Source organism: Meleagris gallopavo, chromosome 11 (assembly GCF_000146605.3).
Source record: "Meleagris gallopavo isolate NT-WF06-2002-E0010 breed Aviagen turkey brand Nicholas breeding stock chromosome 11, Turkey_5.1, whole genome shotgun sequence".
In the NCBI taxonomy this organism is placed as follows: Eukaryota; Metazoa; Chordata; class Aves; order Galliformes; family Phasianidae; genus Meleagris; species Meleagris gallopavo.
The window spans coordinates 10,466,670-10,489,885 of NC_015021.2; the positions used below are offsets into that span (position 1 = coordinate 10,466,670).

Below are 23,216 nucleotides of genomic sequence, written 5' to 3' on the forward strand. Positions count from 1 at the left end.
TCCAGCAAGGTGATGCCTGCAGGCAGGCTGCAGCCCTCCTGGCATGCCAAAACTGGGCCAGTGCCTTGCTGGGCAGTTCTGCATTCCAGAATTGGAAAGGTGGAGGACTTCTGAATCAACACGTCCTTTTATTTTGCCTTTCTTCTGCAGTTCTTTGAACAAAGATGAAACCTTCAGATCTGTCCCGAGTTCTCTGTGCCATTTATACAGTGAGTCATTTACCTGCCCGCGTGGTCGTGTGTTTTACAAACAGCTTTGGCCTGGGTTCGTGCTCAGAGCTGCCCACAGGTTGGCGTTCCTGGAACATCCACATCTCAGGTAAGGACTTGTTGGTCATGGGGTGTTTAGACAAAAACCGGGGTGAGTTGTAAAAGGTTGTTCTAAAGAGGACAGTTGGCTGGAGGGGAGCTGCTGGGTTAGGGCCTGGCCCAGCTCCCATGTGCGTTGGCTGTGGGTTATCCATACTGCCAGACATGCTCTCCTCATCTCTCCTGGGGAATGTGCATTCCTCTCACAGAGGGGAAGAGGCAGAACTGTGTTTGCGCTGGGGGAAGGTGTCACAGCAAGTGCAGGCCTCTGAGCCCCTTTCACCCAGGGGTGCCATGTTCTGCAGGCACTCCTCTGTGCCCTCATAGCATCATCCAGCCCCCGTGATGAGTGCCAGCTGTACTGCTAAGGAACGTGGAGAAGGGTTTTTTGCCTTTGAACTCGCTCTTCCAGTAGCACCAGAGAATCTCTGAGATGAGATGTTGATGAGATGCTGAGCCAGATGTTTGCTTTGTTTTTGAAAGACAAAGGTGGCGATTTGGTTGTGGTAGTTCTCTTTGCAGCAGGGCAGTGTCTCTAAAGCTGCTGCAGGCTCTGCCTGCCTCCAGCATGCTGCAGTTGTGGCTGTAAAAGTGCTTTTTGGTCACTTTTCCCTTTGAAGTATTAAATGTTTGTACCTATGTATGTTCGTGTCACTGCAAGGTCTGAGCACTGCAGCACTTTGCAGGAGAGGAAGGAATGCTCCCCAGGAGTCACCAGGCAGAGGACAAGGGTGTGTAAGGAAATGTCCTCTCTGTTCCCTTTGTGCCCATTGCTGGCACCCAGTGCTCACTGAGGCAATGCCAGCTCACAGGAGGGCAGGAGTTCAAACTCTCTATATGGGAGAGGAGGTTGTGGCAAATTGGGGGTTGGTCCCAGATAATTGCAATATGATGAGAGGTGATGGCTTCAAATTGCATCAGAGGAGGGTCATGTTGGATGTTAGGAAGAATTGAATCTCAGAAAGAGCAGTGAGGCACTGCACAGCTGCACTGGGAGGTGGGGCAGTCGCCGTCCCTGGAGGTGTTCAGAGCTGTGGGGATGTGGCACTGAGGGACGTGGGCATGGTGGGGTGGGCTGGGGTTGGACCTGGGGATCTGAGGGGTCTTTTCCAACCTTAATGACTCTATGGTTCTGTGTCTGTGTATGGAGCTTCGTTGTCTCAAAGTATGAAAAACTCACCTGGTTGGTGGGGATGAGGGAAGTACTGGGATAACCCACACATTTTATGTGCAGAATGCTGCATCTTTGTGAGGAGGAGTTTGTATCATTTGATGAATGAAACAGAATGCAAAACCAAAAGAGATTTATTGTAAATCCAAGAGCAAACACAATGTCCATCAGGTCACGCTAACATCAGAGATGTATGAAGATATTGATCTTACAGGGTGTGTTGGTGAGCTCCAGTATCAGACAGCCGTATGCACTATGGTTCTCCAAGGGGAGGTTATGGGATGTGCTGTACGTGGTGATACCATCACTCAGCCTCACACTGCCCTGTGAGCTCAGCAGTTCCAGTTCTGCACAGACAAATTGGAGGAAGGAAAGATTATCAAGAGCTTTATTCTCCATTTAGCTGTATTTTTAATTGTGCAAACACCTCTATGCTTGAGATTATAGTGCTAATATTACGGGAAAAAAAAAGTGCTTACAATTCAAATACTCTAATATAAAAAGGTAAAAATTATTTTTTTATTGAGTTTAAGATTCGGTGTAAGAAGTCATTTCGTAGTATCACTAAAATGCGTAAGACAATGAAGTGCACAAGAAAACGTCGCTTTATATCTCCTTCCCAACACTTCTCTCTCCTGGGATGTCTAAAGAAACCTGGTTTAAATAACCTGAAGTTCCCCGTGTCCTATAGTGCTGCTCAGAACCAGAGGGTGCTACTCTAAGTAGTCGTAATAAGACTTCTCTTATGGTCCGTAGTTTAGAAAGCAGCCATTGCTGCTGAAGGCCCAAGACCAGATGGCCGTTGGTTTCTCCAAAGCGTTGCCTGGGCAGTGCTACTGAAACTTGGGTGGGGGGTTGATCCCTTTGTAATGGGATTTTCAGTCTCTGTACTCCTCTGAGCCCTTGGTCTTGCAGGGGGACGCCAAAGGAACAACTTTGCTTGGGAGAACAAACGATCTCCTAAAGCTGTATTGGTTTGGGGTGTGTTGGGTGGTGCAGGAGAGTCGGGGAACGAAGAGGAAGCATTACTGCGTCTCAACGTCGTACTTGAGGATATGTGAGTAGTAGCCGTGGTTGGCGTTCTCGTGCACCATGACAAAGAGCTCTGTGCACCCTGTGGTGTTGCAGGTTCCCTCCCAGAAGCCGTCCCTGCTCAGGGTCAGTGTGTAGGTGTCCCCCGCCTGCACCAGCACCTTGGATATGCCCTGCATTTTGAGCTTGAACTGCACGTTGCGGTTGGCCGGCAACAGCCTGGAGAGCGGCTCCAGCAGTTCGTAGCCCTCTGCCCACTTGCTGTACCTCAGTGGGAAGGCGGGCCACTTCACCTCGGTGTTCAGGCAGGTGATGAGGTAGTTGAAGACGAAGGTGTAACTGCCGGGATCCGACTTCTTCTTGGTGAAGAACTTCAGAACAAAGCTCCCCGCGTGAGGCAGATGGACCTTAAACTCCACTTGGTTGCCGCGGTGGATTTGCATGATGTGCTGCCTGCTCATCTCCTCGCTCAGGCTGCTGCTGTCGGCGTGCAGCGAGGCCAGGATGCTGATGTCCTTCCCCATGGTGAAGGTGAGGGAGCAGCGCCCGTCGTTGGTGTGAATGATGGGGTCGGGGTGCGAGGGCCGCAGGAAGCCCTGTTTCTCTGTGAACCAGCTGGGTCCCACGGGCTGGTGCAGGTCCTTTGGGAAGCGCCTGCTCTTGTCCACAGACTTGCACTCCACGATGTACTCCAGCACGCAGGTGTAGACGTCTTCTGTGGATTTGGAGGGTCTGGCAAAGATCTGCAGCTCCTGGCGTCCCGTCTTCTGGGGGTAGATCTCCAGTTTCATTCCCTGCTTCCGCAAGGTCAACAAGCCGTGTTCGTCTGTTCCCTCCAGCTTAAAGGTGAATAATGTGGAAGGGCGGCACTCCACTGATATGGTGGCTGTTCCATTTTCTATGAAATATGTAAGAAAAGAAACCGCGGTGGAGTTTTAATGCATTTTTTGTACGTATGGAAAATGAACCTACCCCAGCTGATTGCCACTGCCCTACACAGCCGCAGCTGTCTGCAGAAATCAGCGCCCCTCAGAAGGAACAAGGTCTGAGTGGCCTTGGCTTGCAAACCTGCATTGATCTTGTAGAACATAAACTGAAATGGAGTTGTGCTCCTGTAGAATATAAACTGAAAGTGTCCCTGTGGAATGTGAAAGCAGTGCAAGTGCCAGCAGCCTGTGTGCTCAAAGAGGGCTCACTTTGATGGGCTCAGGCTGATTTCAGCCCAGCAGCTGCCCCAAGTAGACATGAGATCCTCTGCTGCCCTACGAGCCTGTTCACAGCATGCTGGAGGACATGAAACCCTTCAGTGTTGTTGCCTTTCAGTTTTAACTCTGTGTTCTTTGCATTCATGGAGAACAGCTATCTAGCTCAATTCCTGCAGCCCTTTAAGGGGTTGGGGAGGGTGGCCCAAATTTAAGGTTCCCTGCATGTCAGAGCTGCAGGGTGCTGAATATGACATAAAGAAGTGCTTGGCTATGCACTGTTCTGTAAATCAAACTTTTGGAACTCAGCAAAAGGCTTTAATCTGGTTGTCAGGTTGTATTTCCTAATAGATGAGCAGCAATGCTTCTAATCTTGCACTGTGGGTACTGACATGACAAGGGGTTACCTGTCCGGATGAGGGCTGTCTGTGGGTGTGCATCCAGCAGCCCCAGCTTGTAGAAGTCACTGTTGTGCTGCAGGTTGCTCTCAAACTGCTTCAGAGTCAGTGTTGGCTTGAGGAGCTGCCAGTTGCTGTTATCTGGGAAGTGATTGTTCACGAAGAGAGCCGGGTGAGTCAGAAAGTAAAACTCGTTGTATCTGGAAGGAGGAGGAAGAGATGAAAGGAAAATGAGTAATGATAAGCAGTTATTTCTTCCGCTGTGCTGTGGTGGTGGTTTTGTGGGAGGAAGTTGGAGCTGTTGGAGTTTTGGGCTGCTGAAGGCTGTGGGTTTGAAGATCTGCAAGGAGAGAAGGGACCGGAGCCTCCCATCACCAAGGCAAAGTGCTAGAAATTGGCACCTCCAAGGCAAAATGCTTCTGGATAAAACCAAGGCGTTTGGCTGTCCCTGTGATGATAGGCTCCCAAGGAAGGAGGAAGGCCCTTCTTGGCATTGGAAAGTGAGGCACTTGCTGGGACAGCCAAAAGCCGGGAATCCAGCATCTCATTGCATTGCTTAAATGGAGGCAAAGCACAAGGGATGGAAGCAAAGAACAGAGTAGCACCTCCAGAAGATGCTGAGCTTCTGCCTGCTTAGGAACATGCTCCATCCCCTGCATGAGCAGCCAAAGTCCCTTACTCAGGGCTTCAGCTCTTGCAGTGTCGCATGAAATTTGCCACCGGTTTCCCCATGCCCATTCGCTTACATTTGTGTTAGGCCTTTGTGCTTAGACAGTGACTATTTCCTTACCTGAAAGTGAACTTGGTTGAGGTATCGTCCACAGTGCCGCTTCCCCAGGTGCTGTCCAGGAGGTGCCACCTCCCATCGAGGAAGACGGCGTTCCAGGCGTGGTCAGAGTTCCCCTGGAAGGTCTGCCCAATCTTGTACCCGTAGCCCTTGGAGTACCCTGACAGCTTCATGCACTGGATCCCTGCAACTCTGAAAGGGAACAAGGATTTTGCTTTTCTTTCAGCCTTTGCATAGGCACTGGGGAGTGTCCCACAGGAGGAAGGAAACCTTCTCTGTCCTTTTTGGAAAGTTGCCCCTCTCCCTGATGCACCACGAGTGCAGAATGGCTGGCGGAGGAGGACAAAGACAGAGTGCCATGCTGCTCTTTGTCTTGTTCTGCAGTGGAATCCCTTTGATGCTCTCCACAATTAGCCTATGTAATTATAAATTAAAAGTGTGTTTGCTCGTGCTTGTGCTCTCTCTGGAGCAGGAGGCCCAGTGCTTGGCAGCAGGCTCAGCCTCAGACCTCACAGTGCTGTGGGGTCTGATTGCATTTCCTTACAGGGTGGCCTTGTGCTTGCCCAAGCTACAAAAGAATACACTTTTCCCTTTATATATACATATATATAATGAATACTTGTTGAAGTGTAAATGGGATTTAAGTAAGCAATGTGTTAATGAGCTCTCTGCTTTGACTCTAATGTTAGCATCGCATTTCAGCATTAATCTCAACTTGCCACACTTTGAGGATTGTCTTTTGTGTAGGATGGTATTGACATTTTTCTTCTTCATTGAGAAGTGCGTTTGCTGGAGCAGCTACCTTCAGTGACAAACTGTGTGCTGCATAATGCAGGCTGAATTCAGGGAGAGGAACAGTGGCATTTATGGGGAAGATAATTAGAATGGTTGTAAAGAAGCCAGGTCTGATAACTGTGGTACCGGCTGGTAGCTGGCAGTTTGGTGGAGGGGCACTTTTTTTTGTGGAGCTGATGCTACTTTAAGGGGAATGGCCCCGCCAGCTGCATAGCATCACACATGGGTTGGGTTGGAAGGGACCCTACAGCCCACCCAGTCCCAACCCCGGGTGTGGGCTGGGTGCCCTCACCAGCTCAGGCTGCCCAGGGCACCATCCAGCCTGGCCCTGAGCACCCCCAGGGATGGGGCATCACCAGTGTGCTGCTGATGGACTGGGGAGCAGCACCAAATGCTCCTGGGCTGTGCAGACCTCTTGTTAGCTGGGCTGTGCAGGCAGAATGCTGCGGGAGGAATCCTGCCCTGTGCTCACACTTAAGCACCAGAAATGGCACTGCAGGAGTTGTGCTCCGGTGTGTTCAGAGTTCCCAAGTGGAAGATCAGCACGTCCCACTGATGGTCTCTGATACTAGACAGGCCAAAAGCAGGCTACAGCATCCTGTGGGAGCTGAATGGCCTTGGTGAGAATAGTGTGGGATCGCATCTCGCCTCTTGTGTAGAACCTTACACAGATAAATTCACCACGCAGGGGAAAGTTGGAGGATCTCCTGCTTGACTTGGCAACGTGATGGTGGAAAATGACTGAAACACAAGGATCTGGAACTGGAAGAAATGAGCTGAGAAGCAGTTGCCAACACCTGTTTGGTGTACCAAGGTGGTTAAGCGTTTTGGTGCACCAAGGTGGTGAGTTGTTTTTCTGCTTCAAAAGGAGTAGGAAACAATCCGGATCTTGCTACGGGCGTCACTTGAGTTCAGTGGCAGCTTCTTCGCTTTGATTTCAGGCTGACTTTGATGATTTCATCTGGAAAAAGAAGCAAGTCTGGCTTCTCCAGACTTGGAGGGTTCACCCACGAGAGGAGAGAATGAGGGGGTTGTCTTGCAAGAAGGAGATGGCTTTGGTTATGGTTTCCTCAGAGCAGGAGCTGAGTATTGAGCTCATTGACAGACATGATAGACTGGGTGATGGGAGCCATCCTGACTTCCAGAATTGCTACCCAGCCTGGAATGGAGAGATGAGGGGGGCACCAACGTAGCCTTTAAATAGGAAGAGAGCTCCTTGGAAGGATTGTTTTTAATGAACTAAGCATATGCTTTTTAATGAACAGACGATAATTTCCCCCGCTTTTAACTGCTAATAACTGGTTCATAAGATGTGGTTATAAATTCATACTTTGTCGTCCTATTTCTTTATTTTACTCTTCAAAAAGCAAGATCAGATGTCATGGGATATTGGTTGGAAGTATCTCCCATGTTAGTACCACTAGCGTTTGGCGTGGTATTGTCTGTTTTAAAACCTGTCCTTTTCCTATTAGATTTCGTTAATTTGATGGTGAAAACCTTCCAAAATTTTTTGGGATGGTGTGGAAAGGCAGTGGTGCTTGCTGATGACTGATGGTCAATGGGTGGCAGCTGGGAGCAGCATGGGGCAGTGGGGACCTGGGTTTTGGCAGGAGAGCTGGGGAAGCTCCTGCTGTGCTTCACCTGCCTCTGCCCCAGCAGTGTGCTGCAGGCAGCTCCTTCCTTTGGGTTTGAGTCCTGCCATGCTTTTAACCTTCAATTGCAGACACTCGAAGGAAAAACCCAGGCTCTGCTAACCGGATTATCTCCGTGTTTTCATCTGCCATTATGTTAATGCGACGCGAAGCTCAGCAGATGGCACAAAGCAAATTATGCTGGGGAGGGAGTGGGGAGGGAGCCAAATTGACCTTTCCAGGACTTGCTGCTTTTCCACAGCATGGTTTGAAAGCTGAAGTTCTGCGTCCTGCGTAAAGTCACATCAGTCAATGCAAAGGCAGACAGAATAGGCACAGAGATGACAACAGATGTTAACCCTCCTTGGCATTGAATGCTCCTGAGCTTAATTTACCTGCACATTTGCTGGAAGAGCCCAGCGTATCCCTCACAGACGCTCTTCCCCGTCCGCAGCACGTCCGTGGGTTCGCACAGCCGCAGGCTTTTGTTATGGAAGCCCACTACGTCGTACTCTGTGGGAAGGAAGACAGCCAAAGTTCATCTCAAGGCCCCAGGCAGCATGGGGCAGTGCTGGTACTGCTTCCATCTCTGTGAGCGCAAGCAGGGTGAGTCCAACCCCAGCCCACCCCACCATGCCCACTGCTCACGTCCCTCAGTGCCACGTCCCCATGGCTCTGAATACCTCCAGGGATGGTGACCCCACCACCTCCCTGTGCAGCCGTTCCAGTACCTCACTGCTCTTGCAAAATGCAAGCAACCTGCAAATCCAGTTGGCCACCGTCACTCTCTCCGGATGGGAGAGGTTTCCTTTCTGCTTCCTTCCTTCTCTTTACATCTTGGTTACTCCTGAAACTCTGGTGTTGCTTGTTTTGGGGTTTGGAAGGAAGAAGCAAGGGAGACTCGTGATGGCAGTTCCCATGGGGTCAGAAGGGTGTTGATATTGGCAGAAACAGCAACCAAACAGGTTTTATGAAAGCTGGCCTCTCTGAGGTCCTGCTCTGATGTGTCTGTCAGAGGAACATCATTAGGAACCTGCCGGAAACTGGATTCAGGGCAGTAGTGAGGACAAAACTTCTGGAGGGGCAGAAGGGATCTGGATGTGACAACTTCTGGTGCCTGACAGCCTGTCTTCGTGCTCCAGCTGCTTTGCTGGTGGGACTGCTGTGGTTGCATCCTTCAGTAAATTGTGTAGGGGTGGCAGAGCCATCAGATAGAAAGAAATCATGTGCACACAGACCTTGCAGGGCCTGGCAGTGCTAGGCTGGGGAGTGTGGAAGCAGAGGTGGTGGAATAAACTCTGGGTGCATTTCTGGGTAAATCACAGACTATCCCGAGGTGGAAGGGCCCCATAAGGGTCATTGAGTCCAACCCCTGGCCCCTGCAGCACCACCCAAAGTCACCCAAAAACCTGTGTCTGAGAGTGCTGTCTAGATGCCTCCTGAATTCCAATAGTTCAGTGCCACGACCACTTCCTTCCACCAACCACCTGCTCTTGTGTGAAACCACCCACAAAATACAGCGTAAATTACAACAGCTGCGTAATGGGAGCAGCAGCAGCAGCAGTGTTATCTTCTCAGTGGAAGATCCCAGCCTACCTATGTGGTGGCATATCCACATCCATATGACACGGACTTTCTCCAAGTCGGTCCGGGCTTGTTTAAGCAGGGTTTGGACGAGCTCCTCTACGCTGCTCTTGGTGTTCACCTGGTGGAAGAGGAAGCATTGTGAGACTGGCATGAAAAAGCACTGAAGTGGATCCCCTGCCTTCCTCATCCCAATCCTGCTAAAGCTGCTGAGAGCCCACCTGCCAGCACACACACTGCTGTGGCTTGAGCTTCATTAAATATAGAAATACAAAGCTTCTAATTCCACGTTTTGAGCAAGATGTATTTTTGGTCACGGGTTCCCTCCCAAAGAGAGGTGTCTGTTGCTGATGTGTGCAGGGAAGAGGGACGGAGGCACAAGTGAGACTTACTTTTAATGCATAGGCATCCAGCTTCTCAAATTTCTGTAGATCCACTGCCAGGGATTTCAAAGAGGATTTGTCCCATGGATACACTGGGAAGAAACAAGCGGTCATTGTCTGGGGAAGGGAGGGCTGCTCCTGCTTGAGGGGATGTTGGCACTGAGTGGGTGCTCAGGGACAGCGAGTGTGAGGGCACCTGTGCAGGCAGAGCTTTGTTTGTCTCAGCTTTCCCTGCAAAGGGCTATTAGGCTGACCATAGGAGAGAGAAAGCAGATTTATGTGTTTGAATGTTCCTGCTACATACTACTCCGAAAATTACTTGTCGCCTTTTGGGAACTGGATATTTTCTTAAAATTGGTTATCAGTTTTCATCTTTGTCAGGTTACAGCTGCAAAAGCTTAGTGCAGATGTGAGGTCTGGAATAGCTCAGCATGTTAGCTGGGCAGCTGGGAGGTGAGCACAGATCCTGGCTGCAACATTGGCGTCAGGGCATGGAGCTGTGAGAACATCTCCAACGTGTGATGGTCCCAAAGCCACTATGGATGTATGGAGGACTGGGAAGGTGGATGTGGTCATGGTAGAACAAATCAGATCGCTGCTTTGTGCCCTGCAGGAGCTTTTAGGGGTGAAGGGATTCCTATCTGACACTGGCACAGGTTGCCCAGAGGTGTGGTGGATGTCCTATCCTTGTAGACAACCAAGGTCAGACTGGATGGGGCTCTGAGAACCTGATGGAGCTGTAGGTGTTCCTGTTCACTGCAGGGGAATTGGGCTAGATGGTACTTAAGGGTTCCTTCCCACTCAAATGATTCTATGATTCTACCTGGGGCCAGCGTGAGAGGGGGTGCAGCAGATAGTTACCATGCAGGTCTTTCGCACTAGGTGGCCTTGGGGCTTCGGTCCTTTCAAAAGCTGGAAAACAACACAAGAAAGTGTGAGCTGAGCAGTTCTCGGCAAAGAGAAGAACAAAGAGAAATAGATGAATTCTTATTCCCCAGGCTACTCCTGTGTTCTGCACTCCTTGGTTGCTGGATGTCTCCCATTGCAGCCCCAAGGCTGGAGACATCAGATGCCAGCCAAACCACTGGTGGCCTGGAGGATGTGCAGGTGGCACGGTCAGCACCTGGCCCAGGGGCTGGTGGCATCTCCAGAGCTTTGAGTTGACAGCCCCAGAGAGGGAGGTGGGATTGGGTTCCTTCCAGGGCCAACCCCCCAGCACGGGGCTGTGTGGTGGCAGGCAGCCTCACCTTTGTTGTCCTGGCCTCTCAGGCTGGGCAATCTCCGGGGACCTGCAATGACACCAACACAATTTTTGAAGCCACTGTGAGATTGTGGCAGTCGGCACCTGGTGTAGGGGTGCAATGTTTCCCTGGCTCAGAAGGGTGACACCTGCAGAGGGAGGGATGTCCCCTCTGCCATGGTCATGGTGGTTCCCCAGCCAGGAACGTACCTTTCCCAAAGGAGAGCTTCTTGAAGAACTGAGGGGAGGTGCCCTTGGGATGGATCTCCACTGTCACATGGGTTCCTGAAAGAAATGGTGACAAACTCAGTGGGAAAAGGAGCTCTAATCAGCAAGAGAACGGGAAGGGGAGTGGCATCAAGCCAAGGGGTCCGTGTGCCAAACCCAGGTCATGTTTGCCCAAATCTAGGGTCATCTGGGTTGGGGAGGACCTCCAAGGTCATCAAGTCCAACTGCAATGGCTCAGCTTTAGCAAAATGGGCAGCACCTCTGGCCCTGTGAAGGGACCAGAGCCCTCCACTTTCCTGGCAGAACAAATAAACCATACCATAAGAAAGCCCAGGGTCACTCCTAATGTAGATCTCAAAAAAAAAAAAAAATTAAATTTTCCCAGTTCTCATAAAGAGAAAAAAAAAGAAAGGCAGTCTGTTGCAGTGTAACAGGCGATAAAGCAGAAGTCCTCAGTGAGGATCATGTGGCAGCTTGAAGAAGAGGTTTATTGCCCTATTAAGTAGTCCTTGATGGAGATACGGTAAACAGAGAATCAATGGCTTTCATTGATTTTTCTCGGAATAACACATAAAAAGGCTCAAAGCTATGGAAATGACTTGGCTTGGGATACGAGAGCCTTTGGCAAAGGCCACTGCCTGTGAGGGGCAGCAGTGGCTGGGAGCACGGCGCTCTGCACGCCGGGATGCTCCCAACTGCTTCGCTGAAGACTGGGGGTCTTTGCTCAAAGCTCTGCTCTGGCCATAAGGGAGAACTGGGAGGAACAAGTCAGGAAGTCTTACAGGAGTTACCCAGGCTGTCTGAAAGAGGCTGAGCTCTGGGGCAAGCATGTAAAGGGGATTCAGCCCTCCTTATGCAGTTGCTTTTCAGTGGCGTGCCTTCGGGCACATACCATGATTTCCTTAGGATTTTATATCTGAAGGAGTGCTTTTTTATTTTTCAAGATTATTTTTATCTTTGGATTTTGTGGGCGTTTTACTTGCCAACAACTTCCCCTTTCTCATCATTTTTAAATTAGATTTTTTAATTTTTTTTTCAAGAAACAAATTTAGCATTGTGGGATGCCTCCTTCCAGTAAGTTTGGCATTTAAAAAATGATAAAAACTAATCCTGTGCCCCAATGACTTCTTTGGGGCGCAGCCGGCCCTGCTCTGCTGTGGGACGGCTCCTTGCCCTGCACCCTCCTTGCCCCTGGAGGTCAGGGGGTGATGGCAACGCTGACCCACCCTGAGAGGATGCAGGGCACTGGTGGCCCTCTTGCCAATGTCCCTACGTGCCCCCTAACTTTGTGTCTGTGATATGGGACTCGTGGGCACTTGTCTGCTTGCCATAGCTACTGTGGGGACAACTTAACAGTCATCAGAAGACCAAAAGAAGCATTCAGAGGTATTGCTGTGCCCCAGTGCTTGGGACTGGAAGGACCTAAGGACCTTCTGAGTTTTCCTGCAGGGCATTTTTTGCTAGTTTGGGCTGACCCAGCATGTTTTGTTGCAAAACCGCTTTACCAGTTGATCCCCAAATCTCTGCTCTGGAAAACTCATATCCCTTAGGTGGCCACTTACCTTCATTAGTGTAGGAAGTAACAGTTTGCTTCTGCTTGTGGGGCTCCTTGGGGGCTTGTTGGCCTGTTTGTAGGAAGAAGGACAGCTCAGTGCCATGAGGAGAGCAGAGAGCCCAGTGTCAGCTCTGTAGAGCAGTACGGATATGGATGAGGGCTTGCATGCGGTGCTGGGTGGGACATGGAATGGGTTGAAATGATGGTGCAGGATGAGGTGATGGCATGGGGTGATGTGAACAGGGACCATGGGAGCTTGCATACCCTCAAGGGTGGCAGATGCCCAGATGTCGGGCTGTCCCAGAACTTGGGGGTGTATGGGCAGCGTGGGGCTCTTGGGAAAGCTGAGGGCACTGCAGGTCTGCTCTGTACTACGTTGGGGAGAAGGTGGCCCACTAAGATCATAATGTAGATGATAAAGGGGGGATTCATTAATCCCTGTGGTACCAAGGGGTTGAAAGTGCCACCTGCCCTTCCAAAACCTCCATCAACCAATGTCACCAACACACGTCTTGGCTGCAGTGTGAGGAGAGCATGGAGGGGTTCCCCCCCAGTGACCCAAGAATCTTGTGCCCAGCAAAGCCCACAGAATGCTGGAAGGGGACGGGTTGCTCCCAGCGCACTGCAGAGCTGGGCACCAAACACTGGAGGGTGGACATTGCATGCTGCTTTTTGATAGTGGGGTTTCCCCACACGCAGGATGAGAAGACAACGTACCGCTGAGGTCTCTCTTCGGAGGTGGCTGCGGTCTGCTGTTTCCATTTCCATCATCCTTCAGACCTGTACAACACAAATACGAGGTTGGCAGGCAGTGCTGGCACAGCGGGGTGTCAGCTGGGCGTTATTTCCCACGTAAATGTGCAGACAAGCACGGCGATCGGGTCTCTCCAATGCAGCTCCCTTCTCTCCTGCTACGAATTCCCAAACAAGCGGGCATCAGCACAGCAGCCAGCCTTCCCCTGAGAGCTTCGAGCAGAATTTCCCCTTTCCTCCCTTTCCTCCAGCAGGGAGGGTTCCCTGCGTTTGCAGAACGCGGCTTCAGCCTTTCGGAAGACCCCCTTTGAAGGCTGGGAGCCAGGGAGATGGCACCGGACCTATAAATGGCTCTGGGCAGCCACCTGTGGGGACAAAGCCTGCACACCCCTCGCACCCGGCAGCTCTGTCTCGTGCTCACAGGGCAGGACGAGCTGCGCGCCTGGTCCTCGCGTGTCACCTACAGCGGCTCACACCTGCAGCGTGCAGGAGAAAACGGCTCTCCTGCAAAAAAAGTTCAGTTTTTGTTATTGTTGTTGTTTTTTATGCAACACGTGGAATGGGAAAAGCCCGAGCCCTGCTCCAAAGCTCCTTGCCCCCAGCCGGCGCGGCACCTGCAGCCCTCCCCTCCCTGGGACGAGGCTTTACCTGCGCCGTCCGTCAGTCCGTCCCTCTGCCCTTTCCGCTCGGGGCGGACGATGAGCAGCAGGTTGATCGCCACGGCGTTGGCACCGTCCTTCAGCTCCACGGTCCCCATCGCGGCAGGGCCACCGCTGAGCTGCCGCCTCGCCGAGCTGCCCCGCTCGGTCACCATCCGTGCTCTGCCAAAGCCGAGCGCGGCCAGGAGGCAGAGAACGACCTGCCCGGGGGAAGGAGCCGCGCTTCGGCCGGGGGCTCTGGTTTCAGAGCGTGCCCTGGGCTCCCCCTCCCCTCGCTCTGCCCTTTCGGCTTTGAGCACTTGCCTGCACTCAAATCCCCCTCGCAAGCTCTCTTGGCTTGGGGGGGATTCGCTTTCCCCAGCGGGCAGAAATCCTTAAAAGGCTTTCCCTTCTGATTCTGTCCCCAAGTGGAAACTTAAAGGATGCTTAGGGACAGAAATAATAATAACCTGCGCTGCGGAGAGAGGAGCTGCAGCCCGGCGCGGTTGGGAAGAGCCGCTGGAATCAGAGTGCACCGGCAGCCGCTTCGGGGTGGGGGGATCTGCCTCTCCACCACGCCTGGTGCACAGAGCAGAGCGAGCAGGGGGAGCTGCCTGCTGCCAAACGGGCTGTCCCGAAAGAGCAAATCATCGTCCCACCACCCCCGCTGCAGAGGCACTGAGCGGGAGCAGCATCGAGCAAAAAATCCTGCTTTTCCAGCGACACCCCCAGCCCAAAAACAGGGCAGCGCTGCAGGGTTAGCGGCTCCGCGGCTGGCAGGGAAACGCTTTTCTAATTTTATCTCTGGCCTCTGTCCCACTGTGCGGCTGCTGGCCGGACCGCCTGGGCACCGCTGGGCTCGCCAGCAGCCTTGCCAAGCCACCTGGGGCTTGCCCGTCTCTGCTCCCCGAGATTTATGGCTGCGGTGACTTTCTGGTCGCTGCTTCGCCACCTGCCTGCTGGCCTTTAGCGCTGCTCGCCTGGCTCCGGCCCTGCCCGCGGCACCCTTTCCTCCCTGCCATCCCTCTCCCATGGGCAGCCGCTGTCGTTACAGCCCTTCGCCCTCCTGGGCTGTCTGTCCGCTTCATCCTGCTGTCCGTCTTGCACCAATGTCTACCCACCAACATGACACTGTGCTGCTGCCTCCCATCCCAGTGCTTTCCTCGCTGCTCCCAAACTGCACATCCTCTTTGCATGGATCCTTTCCAGCGCCAGGAAGGTGGTGGTACAGCATCACTAGGGACAAATCCAGGCAGAAGCCACTGACAAAAGAAAGCAGCGCTGCTGCAGCTGAGTTACATCACGGTTATGAGCCAGAGTGCTGCAAGCCCCCATTGGAACAAATCCACGGGAACTGGGAGCAGAACCGATGCGTTTTGTCCGCGGTTGTGTTGAAGTTTTCTTTCTTTTAACAGTGACTTGGACATTCCAGCCAACAGCATTGCTCTGCCATCACCGTGATGTGGCTACAGTGTTTGTCCAGAAATGAAAGCATTCGGAGGAAGTTCTGCAATCCTAGAAATGGTGAACATCAAGGCAAAGGCAGTTCTTCTTGCAGGACATTTTTCTATGCTCCTCATTTATTTTCCCAAACAAAGAATACTCTGAGGGTGGAGCAGAGAGATTTCTGGTCGTTGTTTCATCATAAAGTGAAGGTTTTGTTGTGGTGGGCACTGCTCATGGAATCACCCAGGCTGGAGAAGAGCTTCAGGGTCACCGAGTCCCACCGTACCTTGACCCGTATCACACCCAGCACTTTGCCATGTCCTCATGTCCCCGCTATTGGCCCCATCAGCACCAAGCTCTGGTTTTGGCACTAGGGCATTCAGAAGGTTGTTAAAGCCCTGTGATTTCTCATGCACGGGAAATCTGTCATTGGCCTGAGATAAGGTCATGGCCAGCAACAGCTGTCTGTGTGCCAGGATATTTTTGAAACTAAAAATTTACATTTTGAAGAGGGAAAGGAGAAAGGTTTCTTGTCGTGTTGATTTTAAAATAAAAGCAGCTCTTTGAATTTGCTGCGGGATGCAAAATGCTCACCTAAGTCCCAGGGAGATGAATTAATGGCCAGAGAACAAGAGAAGCTATCAGAGTGGCATGATTACATGTATTTACCACGTAGCTGTCATTTCTCCAGGGGTGATCCGGGGGAAGGAGAGCCCATACAAATGTAGAACAAGAATTAGGTTATTTGAGTCCCATTGGGTGGAGAAGAAGATTGCAGGCTGCCCGGCCGAGGAGTGTGCATTAACTCTTCTGTGGGCATTTTGTGTTCAGTGCAGATCTGGAGGCTGTGCAGGAGGGGTTTCCCAGCCTCTGGTGGACTTTGCAGCTGCAGGAGGTCCCCACTGCTGGTCCTGCAGGATGTGAACTTGGAGACGTGAAGCCAGGTCAGCTGTTCCACGTGCAGCACTGCTGGGTTTGGACAAATCCTGCTTTCTTCCCTGTGCCCTTTGCCCACCTGCCACTGGGGTGGTGCAGCCCTATCCACAGTGATGCCCTGGGTCCTTCTCCCAACCCAGAGCTCCTCTAGAGCTCATTATTGCATGTGTCTGTATACATATTTGCTGTTTTTTTTTTTTTTTTGCCACGCTTTATATTTGCAGACATTGAATCTCAGCTGCCATTTTCTCTCAATTGCAGGCTAACTTTGAAGTGCCAGGACATATTTGTGCCGCACAGAGCATTACAATGGCATTCTGATGAGTTTTAATCTCCTCTTTTCACTTATCTTTTCCCTCTCCCTCCAGCAGAGCTGAGAGACACCGTGCTTATTCTCCTCCCGGCGGCCTCCAACCCTCAGATTGCTCAAATGCTCCATTCGTTTTGCAGCTTCTGCTGTGTCAGCAGCTGTGCTTTATGATTTAAGATGGCAGTAGAACTTTCCACTGAACTATAAACCCCCGTGCTTGGTTTCCCAGTATCCATGCAGCCAGGAGATGAGCTGGTGACTGGGATAGCCCTGCCATGAGGGGTTGGGATGGATTTAAGGTGCAATGGGAGGCTGAGATGAGGCCAGGCATTGGCACAGGAACAGTAGGGACAGTGCTTTAAATCTGTGTCTTCCTGCATCCTCAAGTCTGCCAGTGCCCAGATGCATTGTCATATCTGTCAGAACACAGGTCTGCTTCTTATTGCTGGCCTTTCTAGATCAGGGGGTGATCCTAGCTAGGCAGAATGTTGTTGTTAAGGCATTAATCCTCCTATAACACAATGCCAGCTGGAAGTGGGGAAAGTTAATGAGGGTGGGGCATACCTGGTTTTGCTACATAAGGGTCCTGAAGCAGAGGGTCTGGTTGCTGACCTCACATATTTCCAAGACCAGGAATGGTCCTATATGCACAGTACCAGGAGGAGTGACAGACATTTTTTTTCTGATGAAGAAGTAGCAAAATACAGAATGAAGCACAGCTAGCGCCAGCAAGTTGGAGTGAGCATTGGAGCTAGAAAGGAAGCCTCACATCCCTTCCAACACGCAAAGCTGGCTGACAAGATGAACATATCTAAGAGGAGGCAGAGCTCTTTCCACCACATGTAAGATCAGGTTTTGTCAAAGAACCAGGAGGTGAGTGTTACCTGGGGCTGCCTTTCCCCTGCATGGCAAGGAGGCAGATGCATAGGTTAGCCCCATCCAGCAAGCCCTGCTCTCCTCCACACACCAGCCCTGTAGCCCTCCTCTGGGGCCACTTGGTACCACCACGTGTGGGCTGCCTGCACCACTCTGCTCTGAGGGCTGCTCACCTCGGTCATGAGCAATGCCTAGAACTCTAAGCTAACTCTAAGCTTCACACCTCACCAGGCCTTTTACTATACTTTGGGAGAGCTGTGTCTTGGCTGAAGCCACCAGGTACGCTGGTGGGTTGCCTCAGCTGCAGCTTTGTAAGGCACTGGGAGGAGGTGGATGCCCTCCTCATCCCCATCACCCTTAGAAAAGGAGATGGGCATCTCCAATTTTCAGAGTTATACAAGGCAAGATCAGCAGTGCTGAAATGCATCCACCTGCCCTAGGAGACCAAAAGCTCACAGGGAAGACTTCTTTGCTCAGGAGGAAATGAGTTCACCTGTGGAGCTGGGCTGCTGGCCTTGTCCAGTTGCTGGTCTCACCTCCACTTGTGCTGCTGGAAATAGGAGAAAACATTATTAAGCTTTTTCCTGGAACAGCTGATCAAATATCACATTGTTTTTCTTTCTGCCTGCCTAGTTTTAGGAGTCTGAGCTTTGAATGGCACCATGCTATGGGTCTGTATGCACAGTACCAGGAGGAGAAGCTGGTTGTTTGGTGGAAGAAGTGGCAAAAAATAAAAAAATAAAAAAAAAGGGAAGGAATCAGAGCCAGCACATCAGAGCAAGCACAGGAGCTGGACTCAGAGGGTTAAAGCAACCCAGAAAGCTTGAGAGGTTCCCTCAGGGCAGCTCCTGAACAGATGCAGGTAATGAATTTTCACTTCTTGTGCTTTCATTATCATTGTTCTTAGCTGGAGGTTTACCATTTGTCCCCCTCAGCTCTGCGGCACGTTATTTGTGTCATTGAGGTGGCTGCAAGGACAGTGCTCCTCGCACGGCTTTCCTGCTGAGAGTGGGATGGGTGCTGCTCTGGGGGCTCCTGCTACACTGAGCCCACGTGCCTCTGCCTTCCCATTGCCTGCAGCACTGCTAGGTGCCCAGGGTGCTGATGCAGTGTTGTGCCCAGCTGAGCCTGTTCTTGCCCGCTGACCACCAGCCACTCTCCTGTCCCCATGCTCCTGCCCAACAGAGTTTAAAGGTGACAGCAGGCATGCTGGGATTCAGTATGACCGAAGTTGGTGGAAGGATTTTTGGTCACTATGTTGTAAAGATCCTGTTTTTAGCTTTTTTTTTTCCCCCTTTAAATACTTTATTACATCATAAGTTATCTCCGTCTTCTCAGAAAGGTAAAGAGAAGAGCAAATTCAGATGCAAACTGGTGTATAAGAGGCATTGGTTCCAATCAAAAATTCTCTTCCATAATTTGTGCTATTTATTGATACGCTATTTCTGTAATTTTCCTGGTAATTACAGAACTTGGGAGGCAACATTATTAATTCCTGTATCCCTGGTACTACTTCTTTTGGAGCTTATCCTCTCCCCTTAATGAGACCAGTGAAAGTTATTTGATATTTCCCACACATCCCAGAAAGTGGCAGTGCAGAAGAGGGAAGGCCGTGCCCTCCACGCACCAGCACAGTGCCTGGGGTTGCTTGCTTTCATGCCAGCACCATCCCATTGCTGGTCCCATAGCAACTTAACTGAGCTCGGTGGATTTGTCTTCGCCTCTGTTGCAGCAGCAGCATAGCCTGCAAGGACAACGCAGCCATCAGCTTGTGGGTTGGGAAGGCACCTCTTGTTCTATTGAACCCATGAATGATGAACCCATCTGCTTTAGGGTTACTTGACCAAAGGGAGACCCAACCCCTTGATACCGCGCTGCTGTGTAAATGGGGAATGGTACTTGTCCAAATGTCTTCATCACCCTGAAAGCGTTGACTTTGGTCAGAACAGCCTGGTGAGGGTGGCTGCAGCTGAGGGCCGCGCACTGGGAACCATCTGCCCCAGCACAGCAGGGTGCCGTGGGTCCGTGTGCTGGCATGCTGATGGCTCACCATGTCCTGGGCTTACTGGAGAGCTTTGTGCTTCTTTCTGAAGACGCAGCTAGCCTGTCCTGTTTGGCGGCCAAATGTCAGTGGATTCAAATCGCTCGCAGCACCCCGCAGCCAGCTCCGTGCTCTTTCCATCCACGCTGGCTCAGATGACAGGGCGTGCTAGCAAGCCCCCCCCGAGTATTATTATCGTTATTTATTTGTGTGGTGGCAGTGCCTAGGAACATCCCCTGTGCACCAGCAGCCTTCCACGTGGGACAGGTCATGCTAGGAGCTCTGCTGCACACCGCAAGCACCCAGCTCTGCTGCAATGCAAGCAAAAGGGGCGGTTCAGTGAAAGCAGCGGTTCTGCAATTTAGCATAACAGGAGGGAATTGTTTCCCTGGGTTTTTGCTCTGCAAAGCCGGCTGTCTCAATCAGCTGGCTCCCCTTACGGTGTTTTTCAACTGTACAGAGACGAGCCAAGGACACATGCATGTAACGTGATCTAGGAAGATTCCCCGAGTGCCAGGAAGTTGGGGCCGCTCTCCCAGCCCTGTGCTGCCTGTCTCAGTATGGATGTGAGCTGGCTCTCCTCTGGAGCTGCAAGAGGAGCCTTTTGGACTCGCTCATGCTTGTGACTGTGTGCATTAATGCTGAAGTAACCGGGCTGTGCTCTTCTCCCAAGGCTATTTGCAAGACCTCTGGCTTTGCAAAGCCCCATCCCTGCACAGACCATAGGTAGTTGTCCTTCCTGGTGCCACCAGCTGCAGGAGGGCCACCTGGCATGGCCGTGCTGCCCATGGGCTGTACTCGGCCTGGCTGTTTCTAAATGGAGGAAGATGAGGCAATGAGCAGCAATGAGCACTACCTGGGACCTGAGGAGCAGGGCGCAATGTGACTTTCAGCGCACTACTGGTGCTCATGAGAGAGCACCGCTGTGTGTAGCAGATCCTAGAACGGCTTAGATGGGGGACACCAGGCGCGGGCGGGCTGGGGTGCGCAGGGTGGGCTGGGGGGTTTGGCCAGGACCCCTCAGCGACGCCTTAATGCCTGCACCGCCTTTGCTACATGGCCTGGAGTGCCGTAGGAGGCCCAGGTGGCATGGCAGCATCATGTGAGGCACGGAGCCGGGGGCTGACAGCTTCCCCCAGCCAAGTCACTGCAGCCATCTGCTCCGCGCCATGCCAGGCCCACGGCTGCCGCAAAGAGCGTGCGTGCCGCAGGGCGCTGGGGAGCTGGTGGTAACAGGATCTGCAGGGCTTCAGAGAGGCGCTGACTCTGTCTTTTCAGCTCTCCCTTATGTATATTTATCTGTGCGTACAGATAGAGAGGGTTGCATGGGTTTTGGTGGGCTGGGATGGCTCCCCTCGGCCTTTGGGCGATGCGGAGCTCCAGCCCTGCAGTGCTGCGAGGCTCTGGGCTCCGTCCCTTCCATCCTGCTCTCTGCCCCAGGGCAGATGTGGCCTGGCAGAGCAAGGAAAGCGAGGCAGGAGGTTGGGCAGTGAGTGCCTTACTTGGAAACACGTCTTTTATCTGAAATGTGCACCTTGGCAATGCAGAAAGAAGTCGGGAAAGGGCTTTCATTCAGTGCGATGCGTTAGCTGTCAAATACCTGACTCCACAGTTTGATTTCTGCCAGCTGAATTAACACAGGCTGATGCAAGGTTTTCTGTCAAACCAGCTTTGATTTTTCTTTTCTTTTCTTTTTTTTTTTTTTTTTTTTTTTAAGGGCTGTGTGTTATCAAACTGTGGAAACTTGGCAAAAAGATTGAATGAGGGCTGCTCGTGTATGGGACACTGAGGACTCAGTGCATCATGTGCCTGGGCTCGGAGACATTGGCACTGGGAGATTTCTAATATCCTGTCTTTGAGATATTTAGTCCTTTTACTTCTTTTAACTTGTGAAATACGTAAAGTTGTTCCCAGCTCTGCCAAAAGAGCTTTTCTTTGTGATCCAGCTCAGACAAACATGAGGGACCTGCTCAGTGCTGGTTGTGCACAGCCTAAGCTCCTGGCGAACATTAATTCTAATTGAGACCCAAAGTGTTTCATGAGTTGGCTTAAGCCCCAAGGTGATTGCAACATGCCTACATCGAAAAGAACCATTTAAAAATGGGCCAGGTTGTACTTGCAAAGCACCGTCCTAATGCTAGGTGCATGGGGCAGGAGAGCTGGGCTGGAAGCATCGTAGCAAGGTCTAGGCTACGAAGCCTGTCCTGCAAATGGGAAGCCAGGAGTCTCAGGAAGGAACAAATAAAATGCCCAGCATCTCCTAATGCCTGGGTGTGCTCTGCTGGGTGACTGGTTCAGAGATGAGCCTAGGCTTTGAATGCAAGGAGTAAGCAGAGCTGGGAATCCTGGGATGGAGAGGGCCGCTGGTAATGCAGCTCTCCAGCAGGGCTTGGGGCATTAGGGGCCATGGGGTGTAGTTGCTCTCTTCATCAGGTAATGAGCCACAACCTTGGTTTTAGTTGAGAAATGGGTTCCTAATGCTCTTGGATGGAGTTGAGTGCAGATATGTGAGCCTTACGGTTTGGACACTGAAAGTCAAAGAAAAAGAAACCTAAACCTCTTTGACTTAAAGGTCGTGCGACTTGGTGTCATGGTATTTGAGGGTCTCGTGATTTTTAAATGTTAATACTGCAAGCCCAAAGCCTGGAAATTCACTGCCAGTAGTTATCAGCGGTGACTTGAAGATTCAAGTTGCTTCTAACTCGCTTCAGCAGAGGTCTGATGACAGAGAATGACCTGTAGGAAAGGTCTTCTACACAAGGTCCATCATGAGAATTTTCCCAATTCCTTGAGTGTCAGCTACCTGCTGCCTGGTCCCCAGAGTATTTGGTCCCCAGCATTCTGACAGCTGAAGTCACATCTGCACTGATGCTTTTCCTACACTTGCATATGGAGGGGCAGGTACCTACTATTTAATCCCCAGATCTATAGAGCTGCAGTGCTTGCACCAGGCTCCTGTTTGCTGCCCTCTGAGGTGGGCAGGCAGCCCCCCAGTGCCCACCTGTGCTGCCATAACCATCTGATGAATCCCCCTGCTTTTCTCTCCTAAATGAATTTGTTGCTGACAACAAACCAAGACCACCGTCCTGCCCAGAAGTTGCTGAATTGTCATTCAGGCAGCATGTGGAGTGGTGAAGGGGAAAAGCTCCTCAAAGCAGGATTTTGGACTCCCTGTTCTGGCCCAGCACCCATCCTGCTTGCCCTTACCTCTGTGCCCAGGTGATGCAGAAGCTCCTGACGTTCTCCATGCAGCAGGAGTGTGGAGAAGACAACCAGGTGAGACAGGTAGCTGCTCTGCTTGTTGTATGCAACCAGGACAACAGGTGACCAGAGGAGGAAGTGAGGTGCAGTGCACACTGACTCCGATCTTTGCACTGTGAACTTGAGTCACGGTGAAAGAGCCATTTGCTACAGCTTAAAGGCAAAGTCAGATCACCTGGTCAGGCGTGGTACCAATGCACATATAGATTGCAATGGGCTTTCTGTTCCTGCAAGCACTGCTGACGTGCGTGATGGGAAATAGTAAAGTGTGCAGGATGGGAAGGATATGGGACAGCAGTGCTGCAGGGTGGTGGCACCTACCGCACGCAGGGACGGGACAGCCATATATCTGGGCTGTGGCTGGCTTTAAATACACCTGGGCTATCTGAGAGGCTCGGCTCGAAACCAACCAGGATATTGTTGGTTGTGTTTTCTTTAAAGAAAATTGAAATACCAAGGCTCTTGCCCACAGAAGAAATATAAACTGGCCTTGTGCCGGCTCAGAGGTCTTGGGGTAAACCTGGAGATTTGCCTGGCTGCAGGCTCCCCCTGCCCTGGTTGGTCCCCAGAAATGAATTCACAGAATTTCAGAATGGCTTAAGTTGGAAGGAAACTTAAATCTCATCTAATCCCAACCCCTG

General features: G+C 51.5%; 1 protein-coding gene across 3 annotated transcripts; it reads right to left on the reverse strand.

The window, feature by feature from the left end:
- Positions 1-1,603: 1,603 nt before the first annotated feature.
- KY (kyphoscoliosis peptidase) lies at positions 1,604-22,641 on the reverse strand. Of its 3 annotated transcripts, none has more exons than XM_010716555.3 (14): positions 22,522-22,641; positions 18,971-19,017; positions 17,767-17,820; positions 13,032-13,094; positions 12,322-12,384; positions 10,742-10,816; positions 10,539-10,580; positions 10,153-10,203; positions 9,301-9,383; positions 8,921-9,029; positions 7,720-7,837; positions 4,902-5,090; positions 4,121-4,311; positions 1,604-3,409 (listed from the first exon to the last, which is right to left on the reverse strand). In XM_010716555.3, exons 1-14 carry the CDS (start codon positions 22,560-22,562, stop codon positions 2,505-2,507), a joined length of 2,031 nt encoding a protein of 676 aa, XP_010714857.1. In that variant the 5' UTR covers positions 22,563-22,641; the 3' UTR covers positions 1,604-2,504. The 3 variants fall into 3 exon arrangements, with proteins under 3 accessions (XP_010714857.1, XP_010714856.1, XP_003209032.1); XM_010716554.3 differs by having other exon boundaries at positions 17,767-17,823; XM_003208984.4 differs by lacking the exons at positions 17,767-17,820; positions 18,971-19,017; positions 22,522-22,641 and adding an exon at positions 13,716-17,079.
- Between the last annotated feature and the right edge of the window lie 575 nt (positions 22,642-23,216).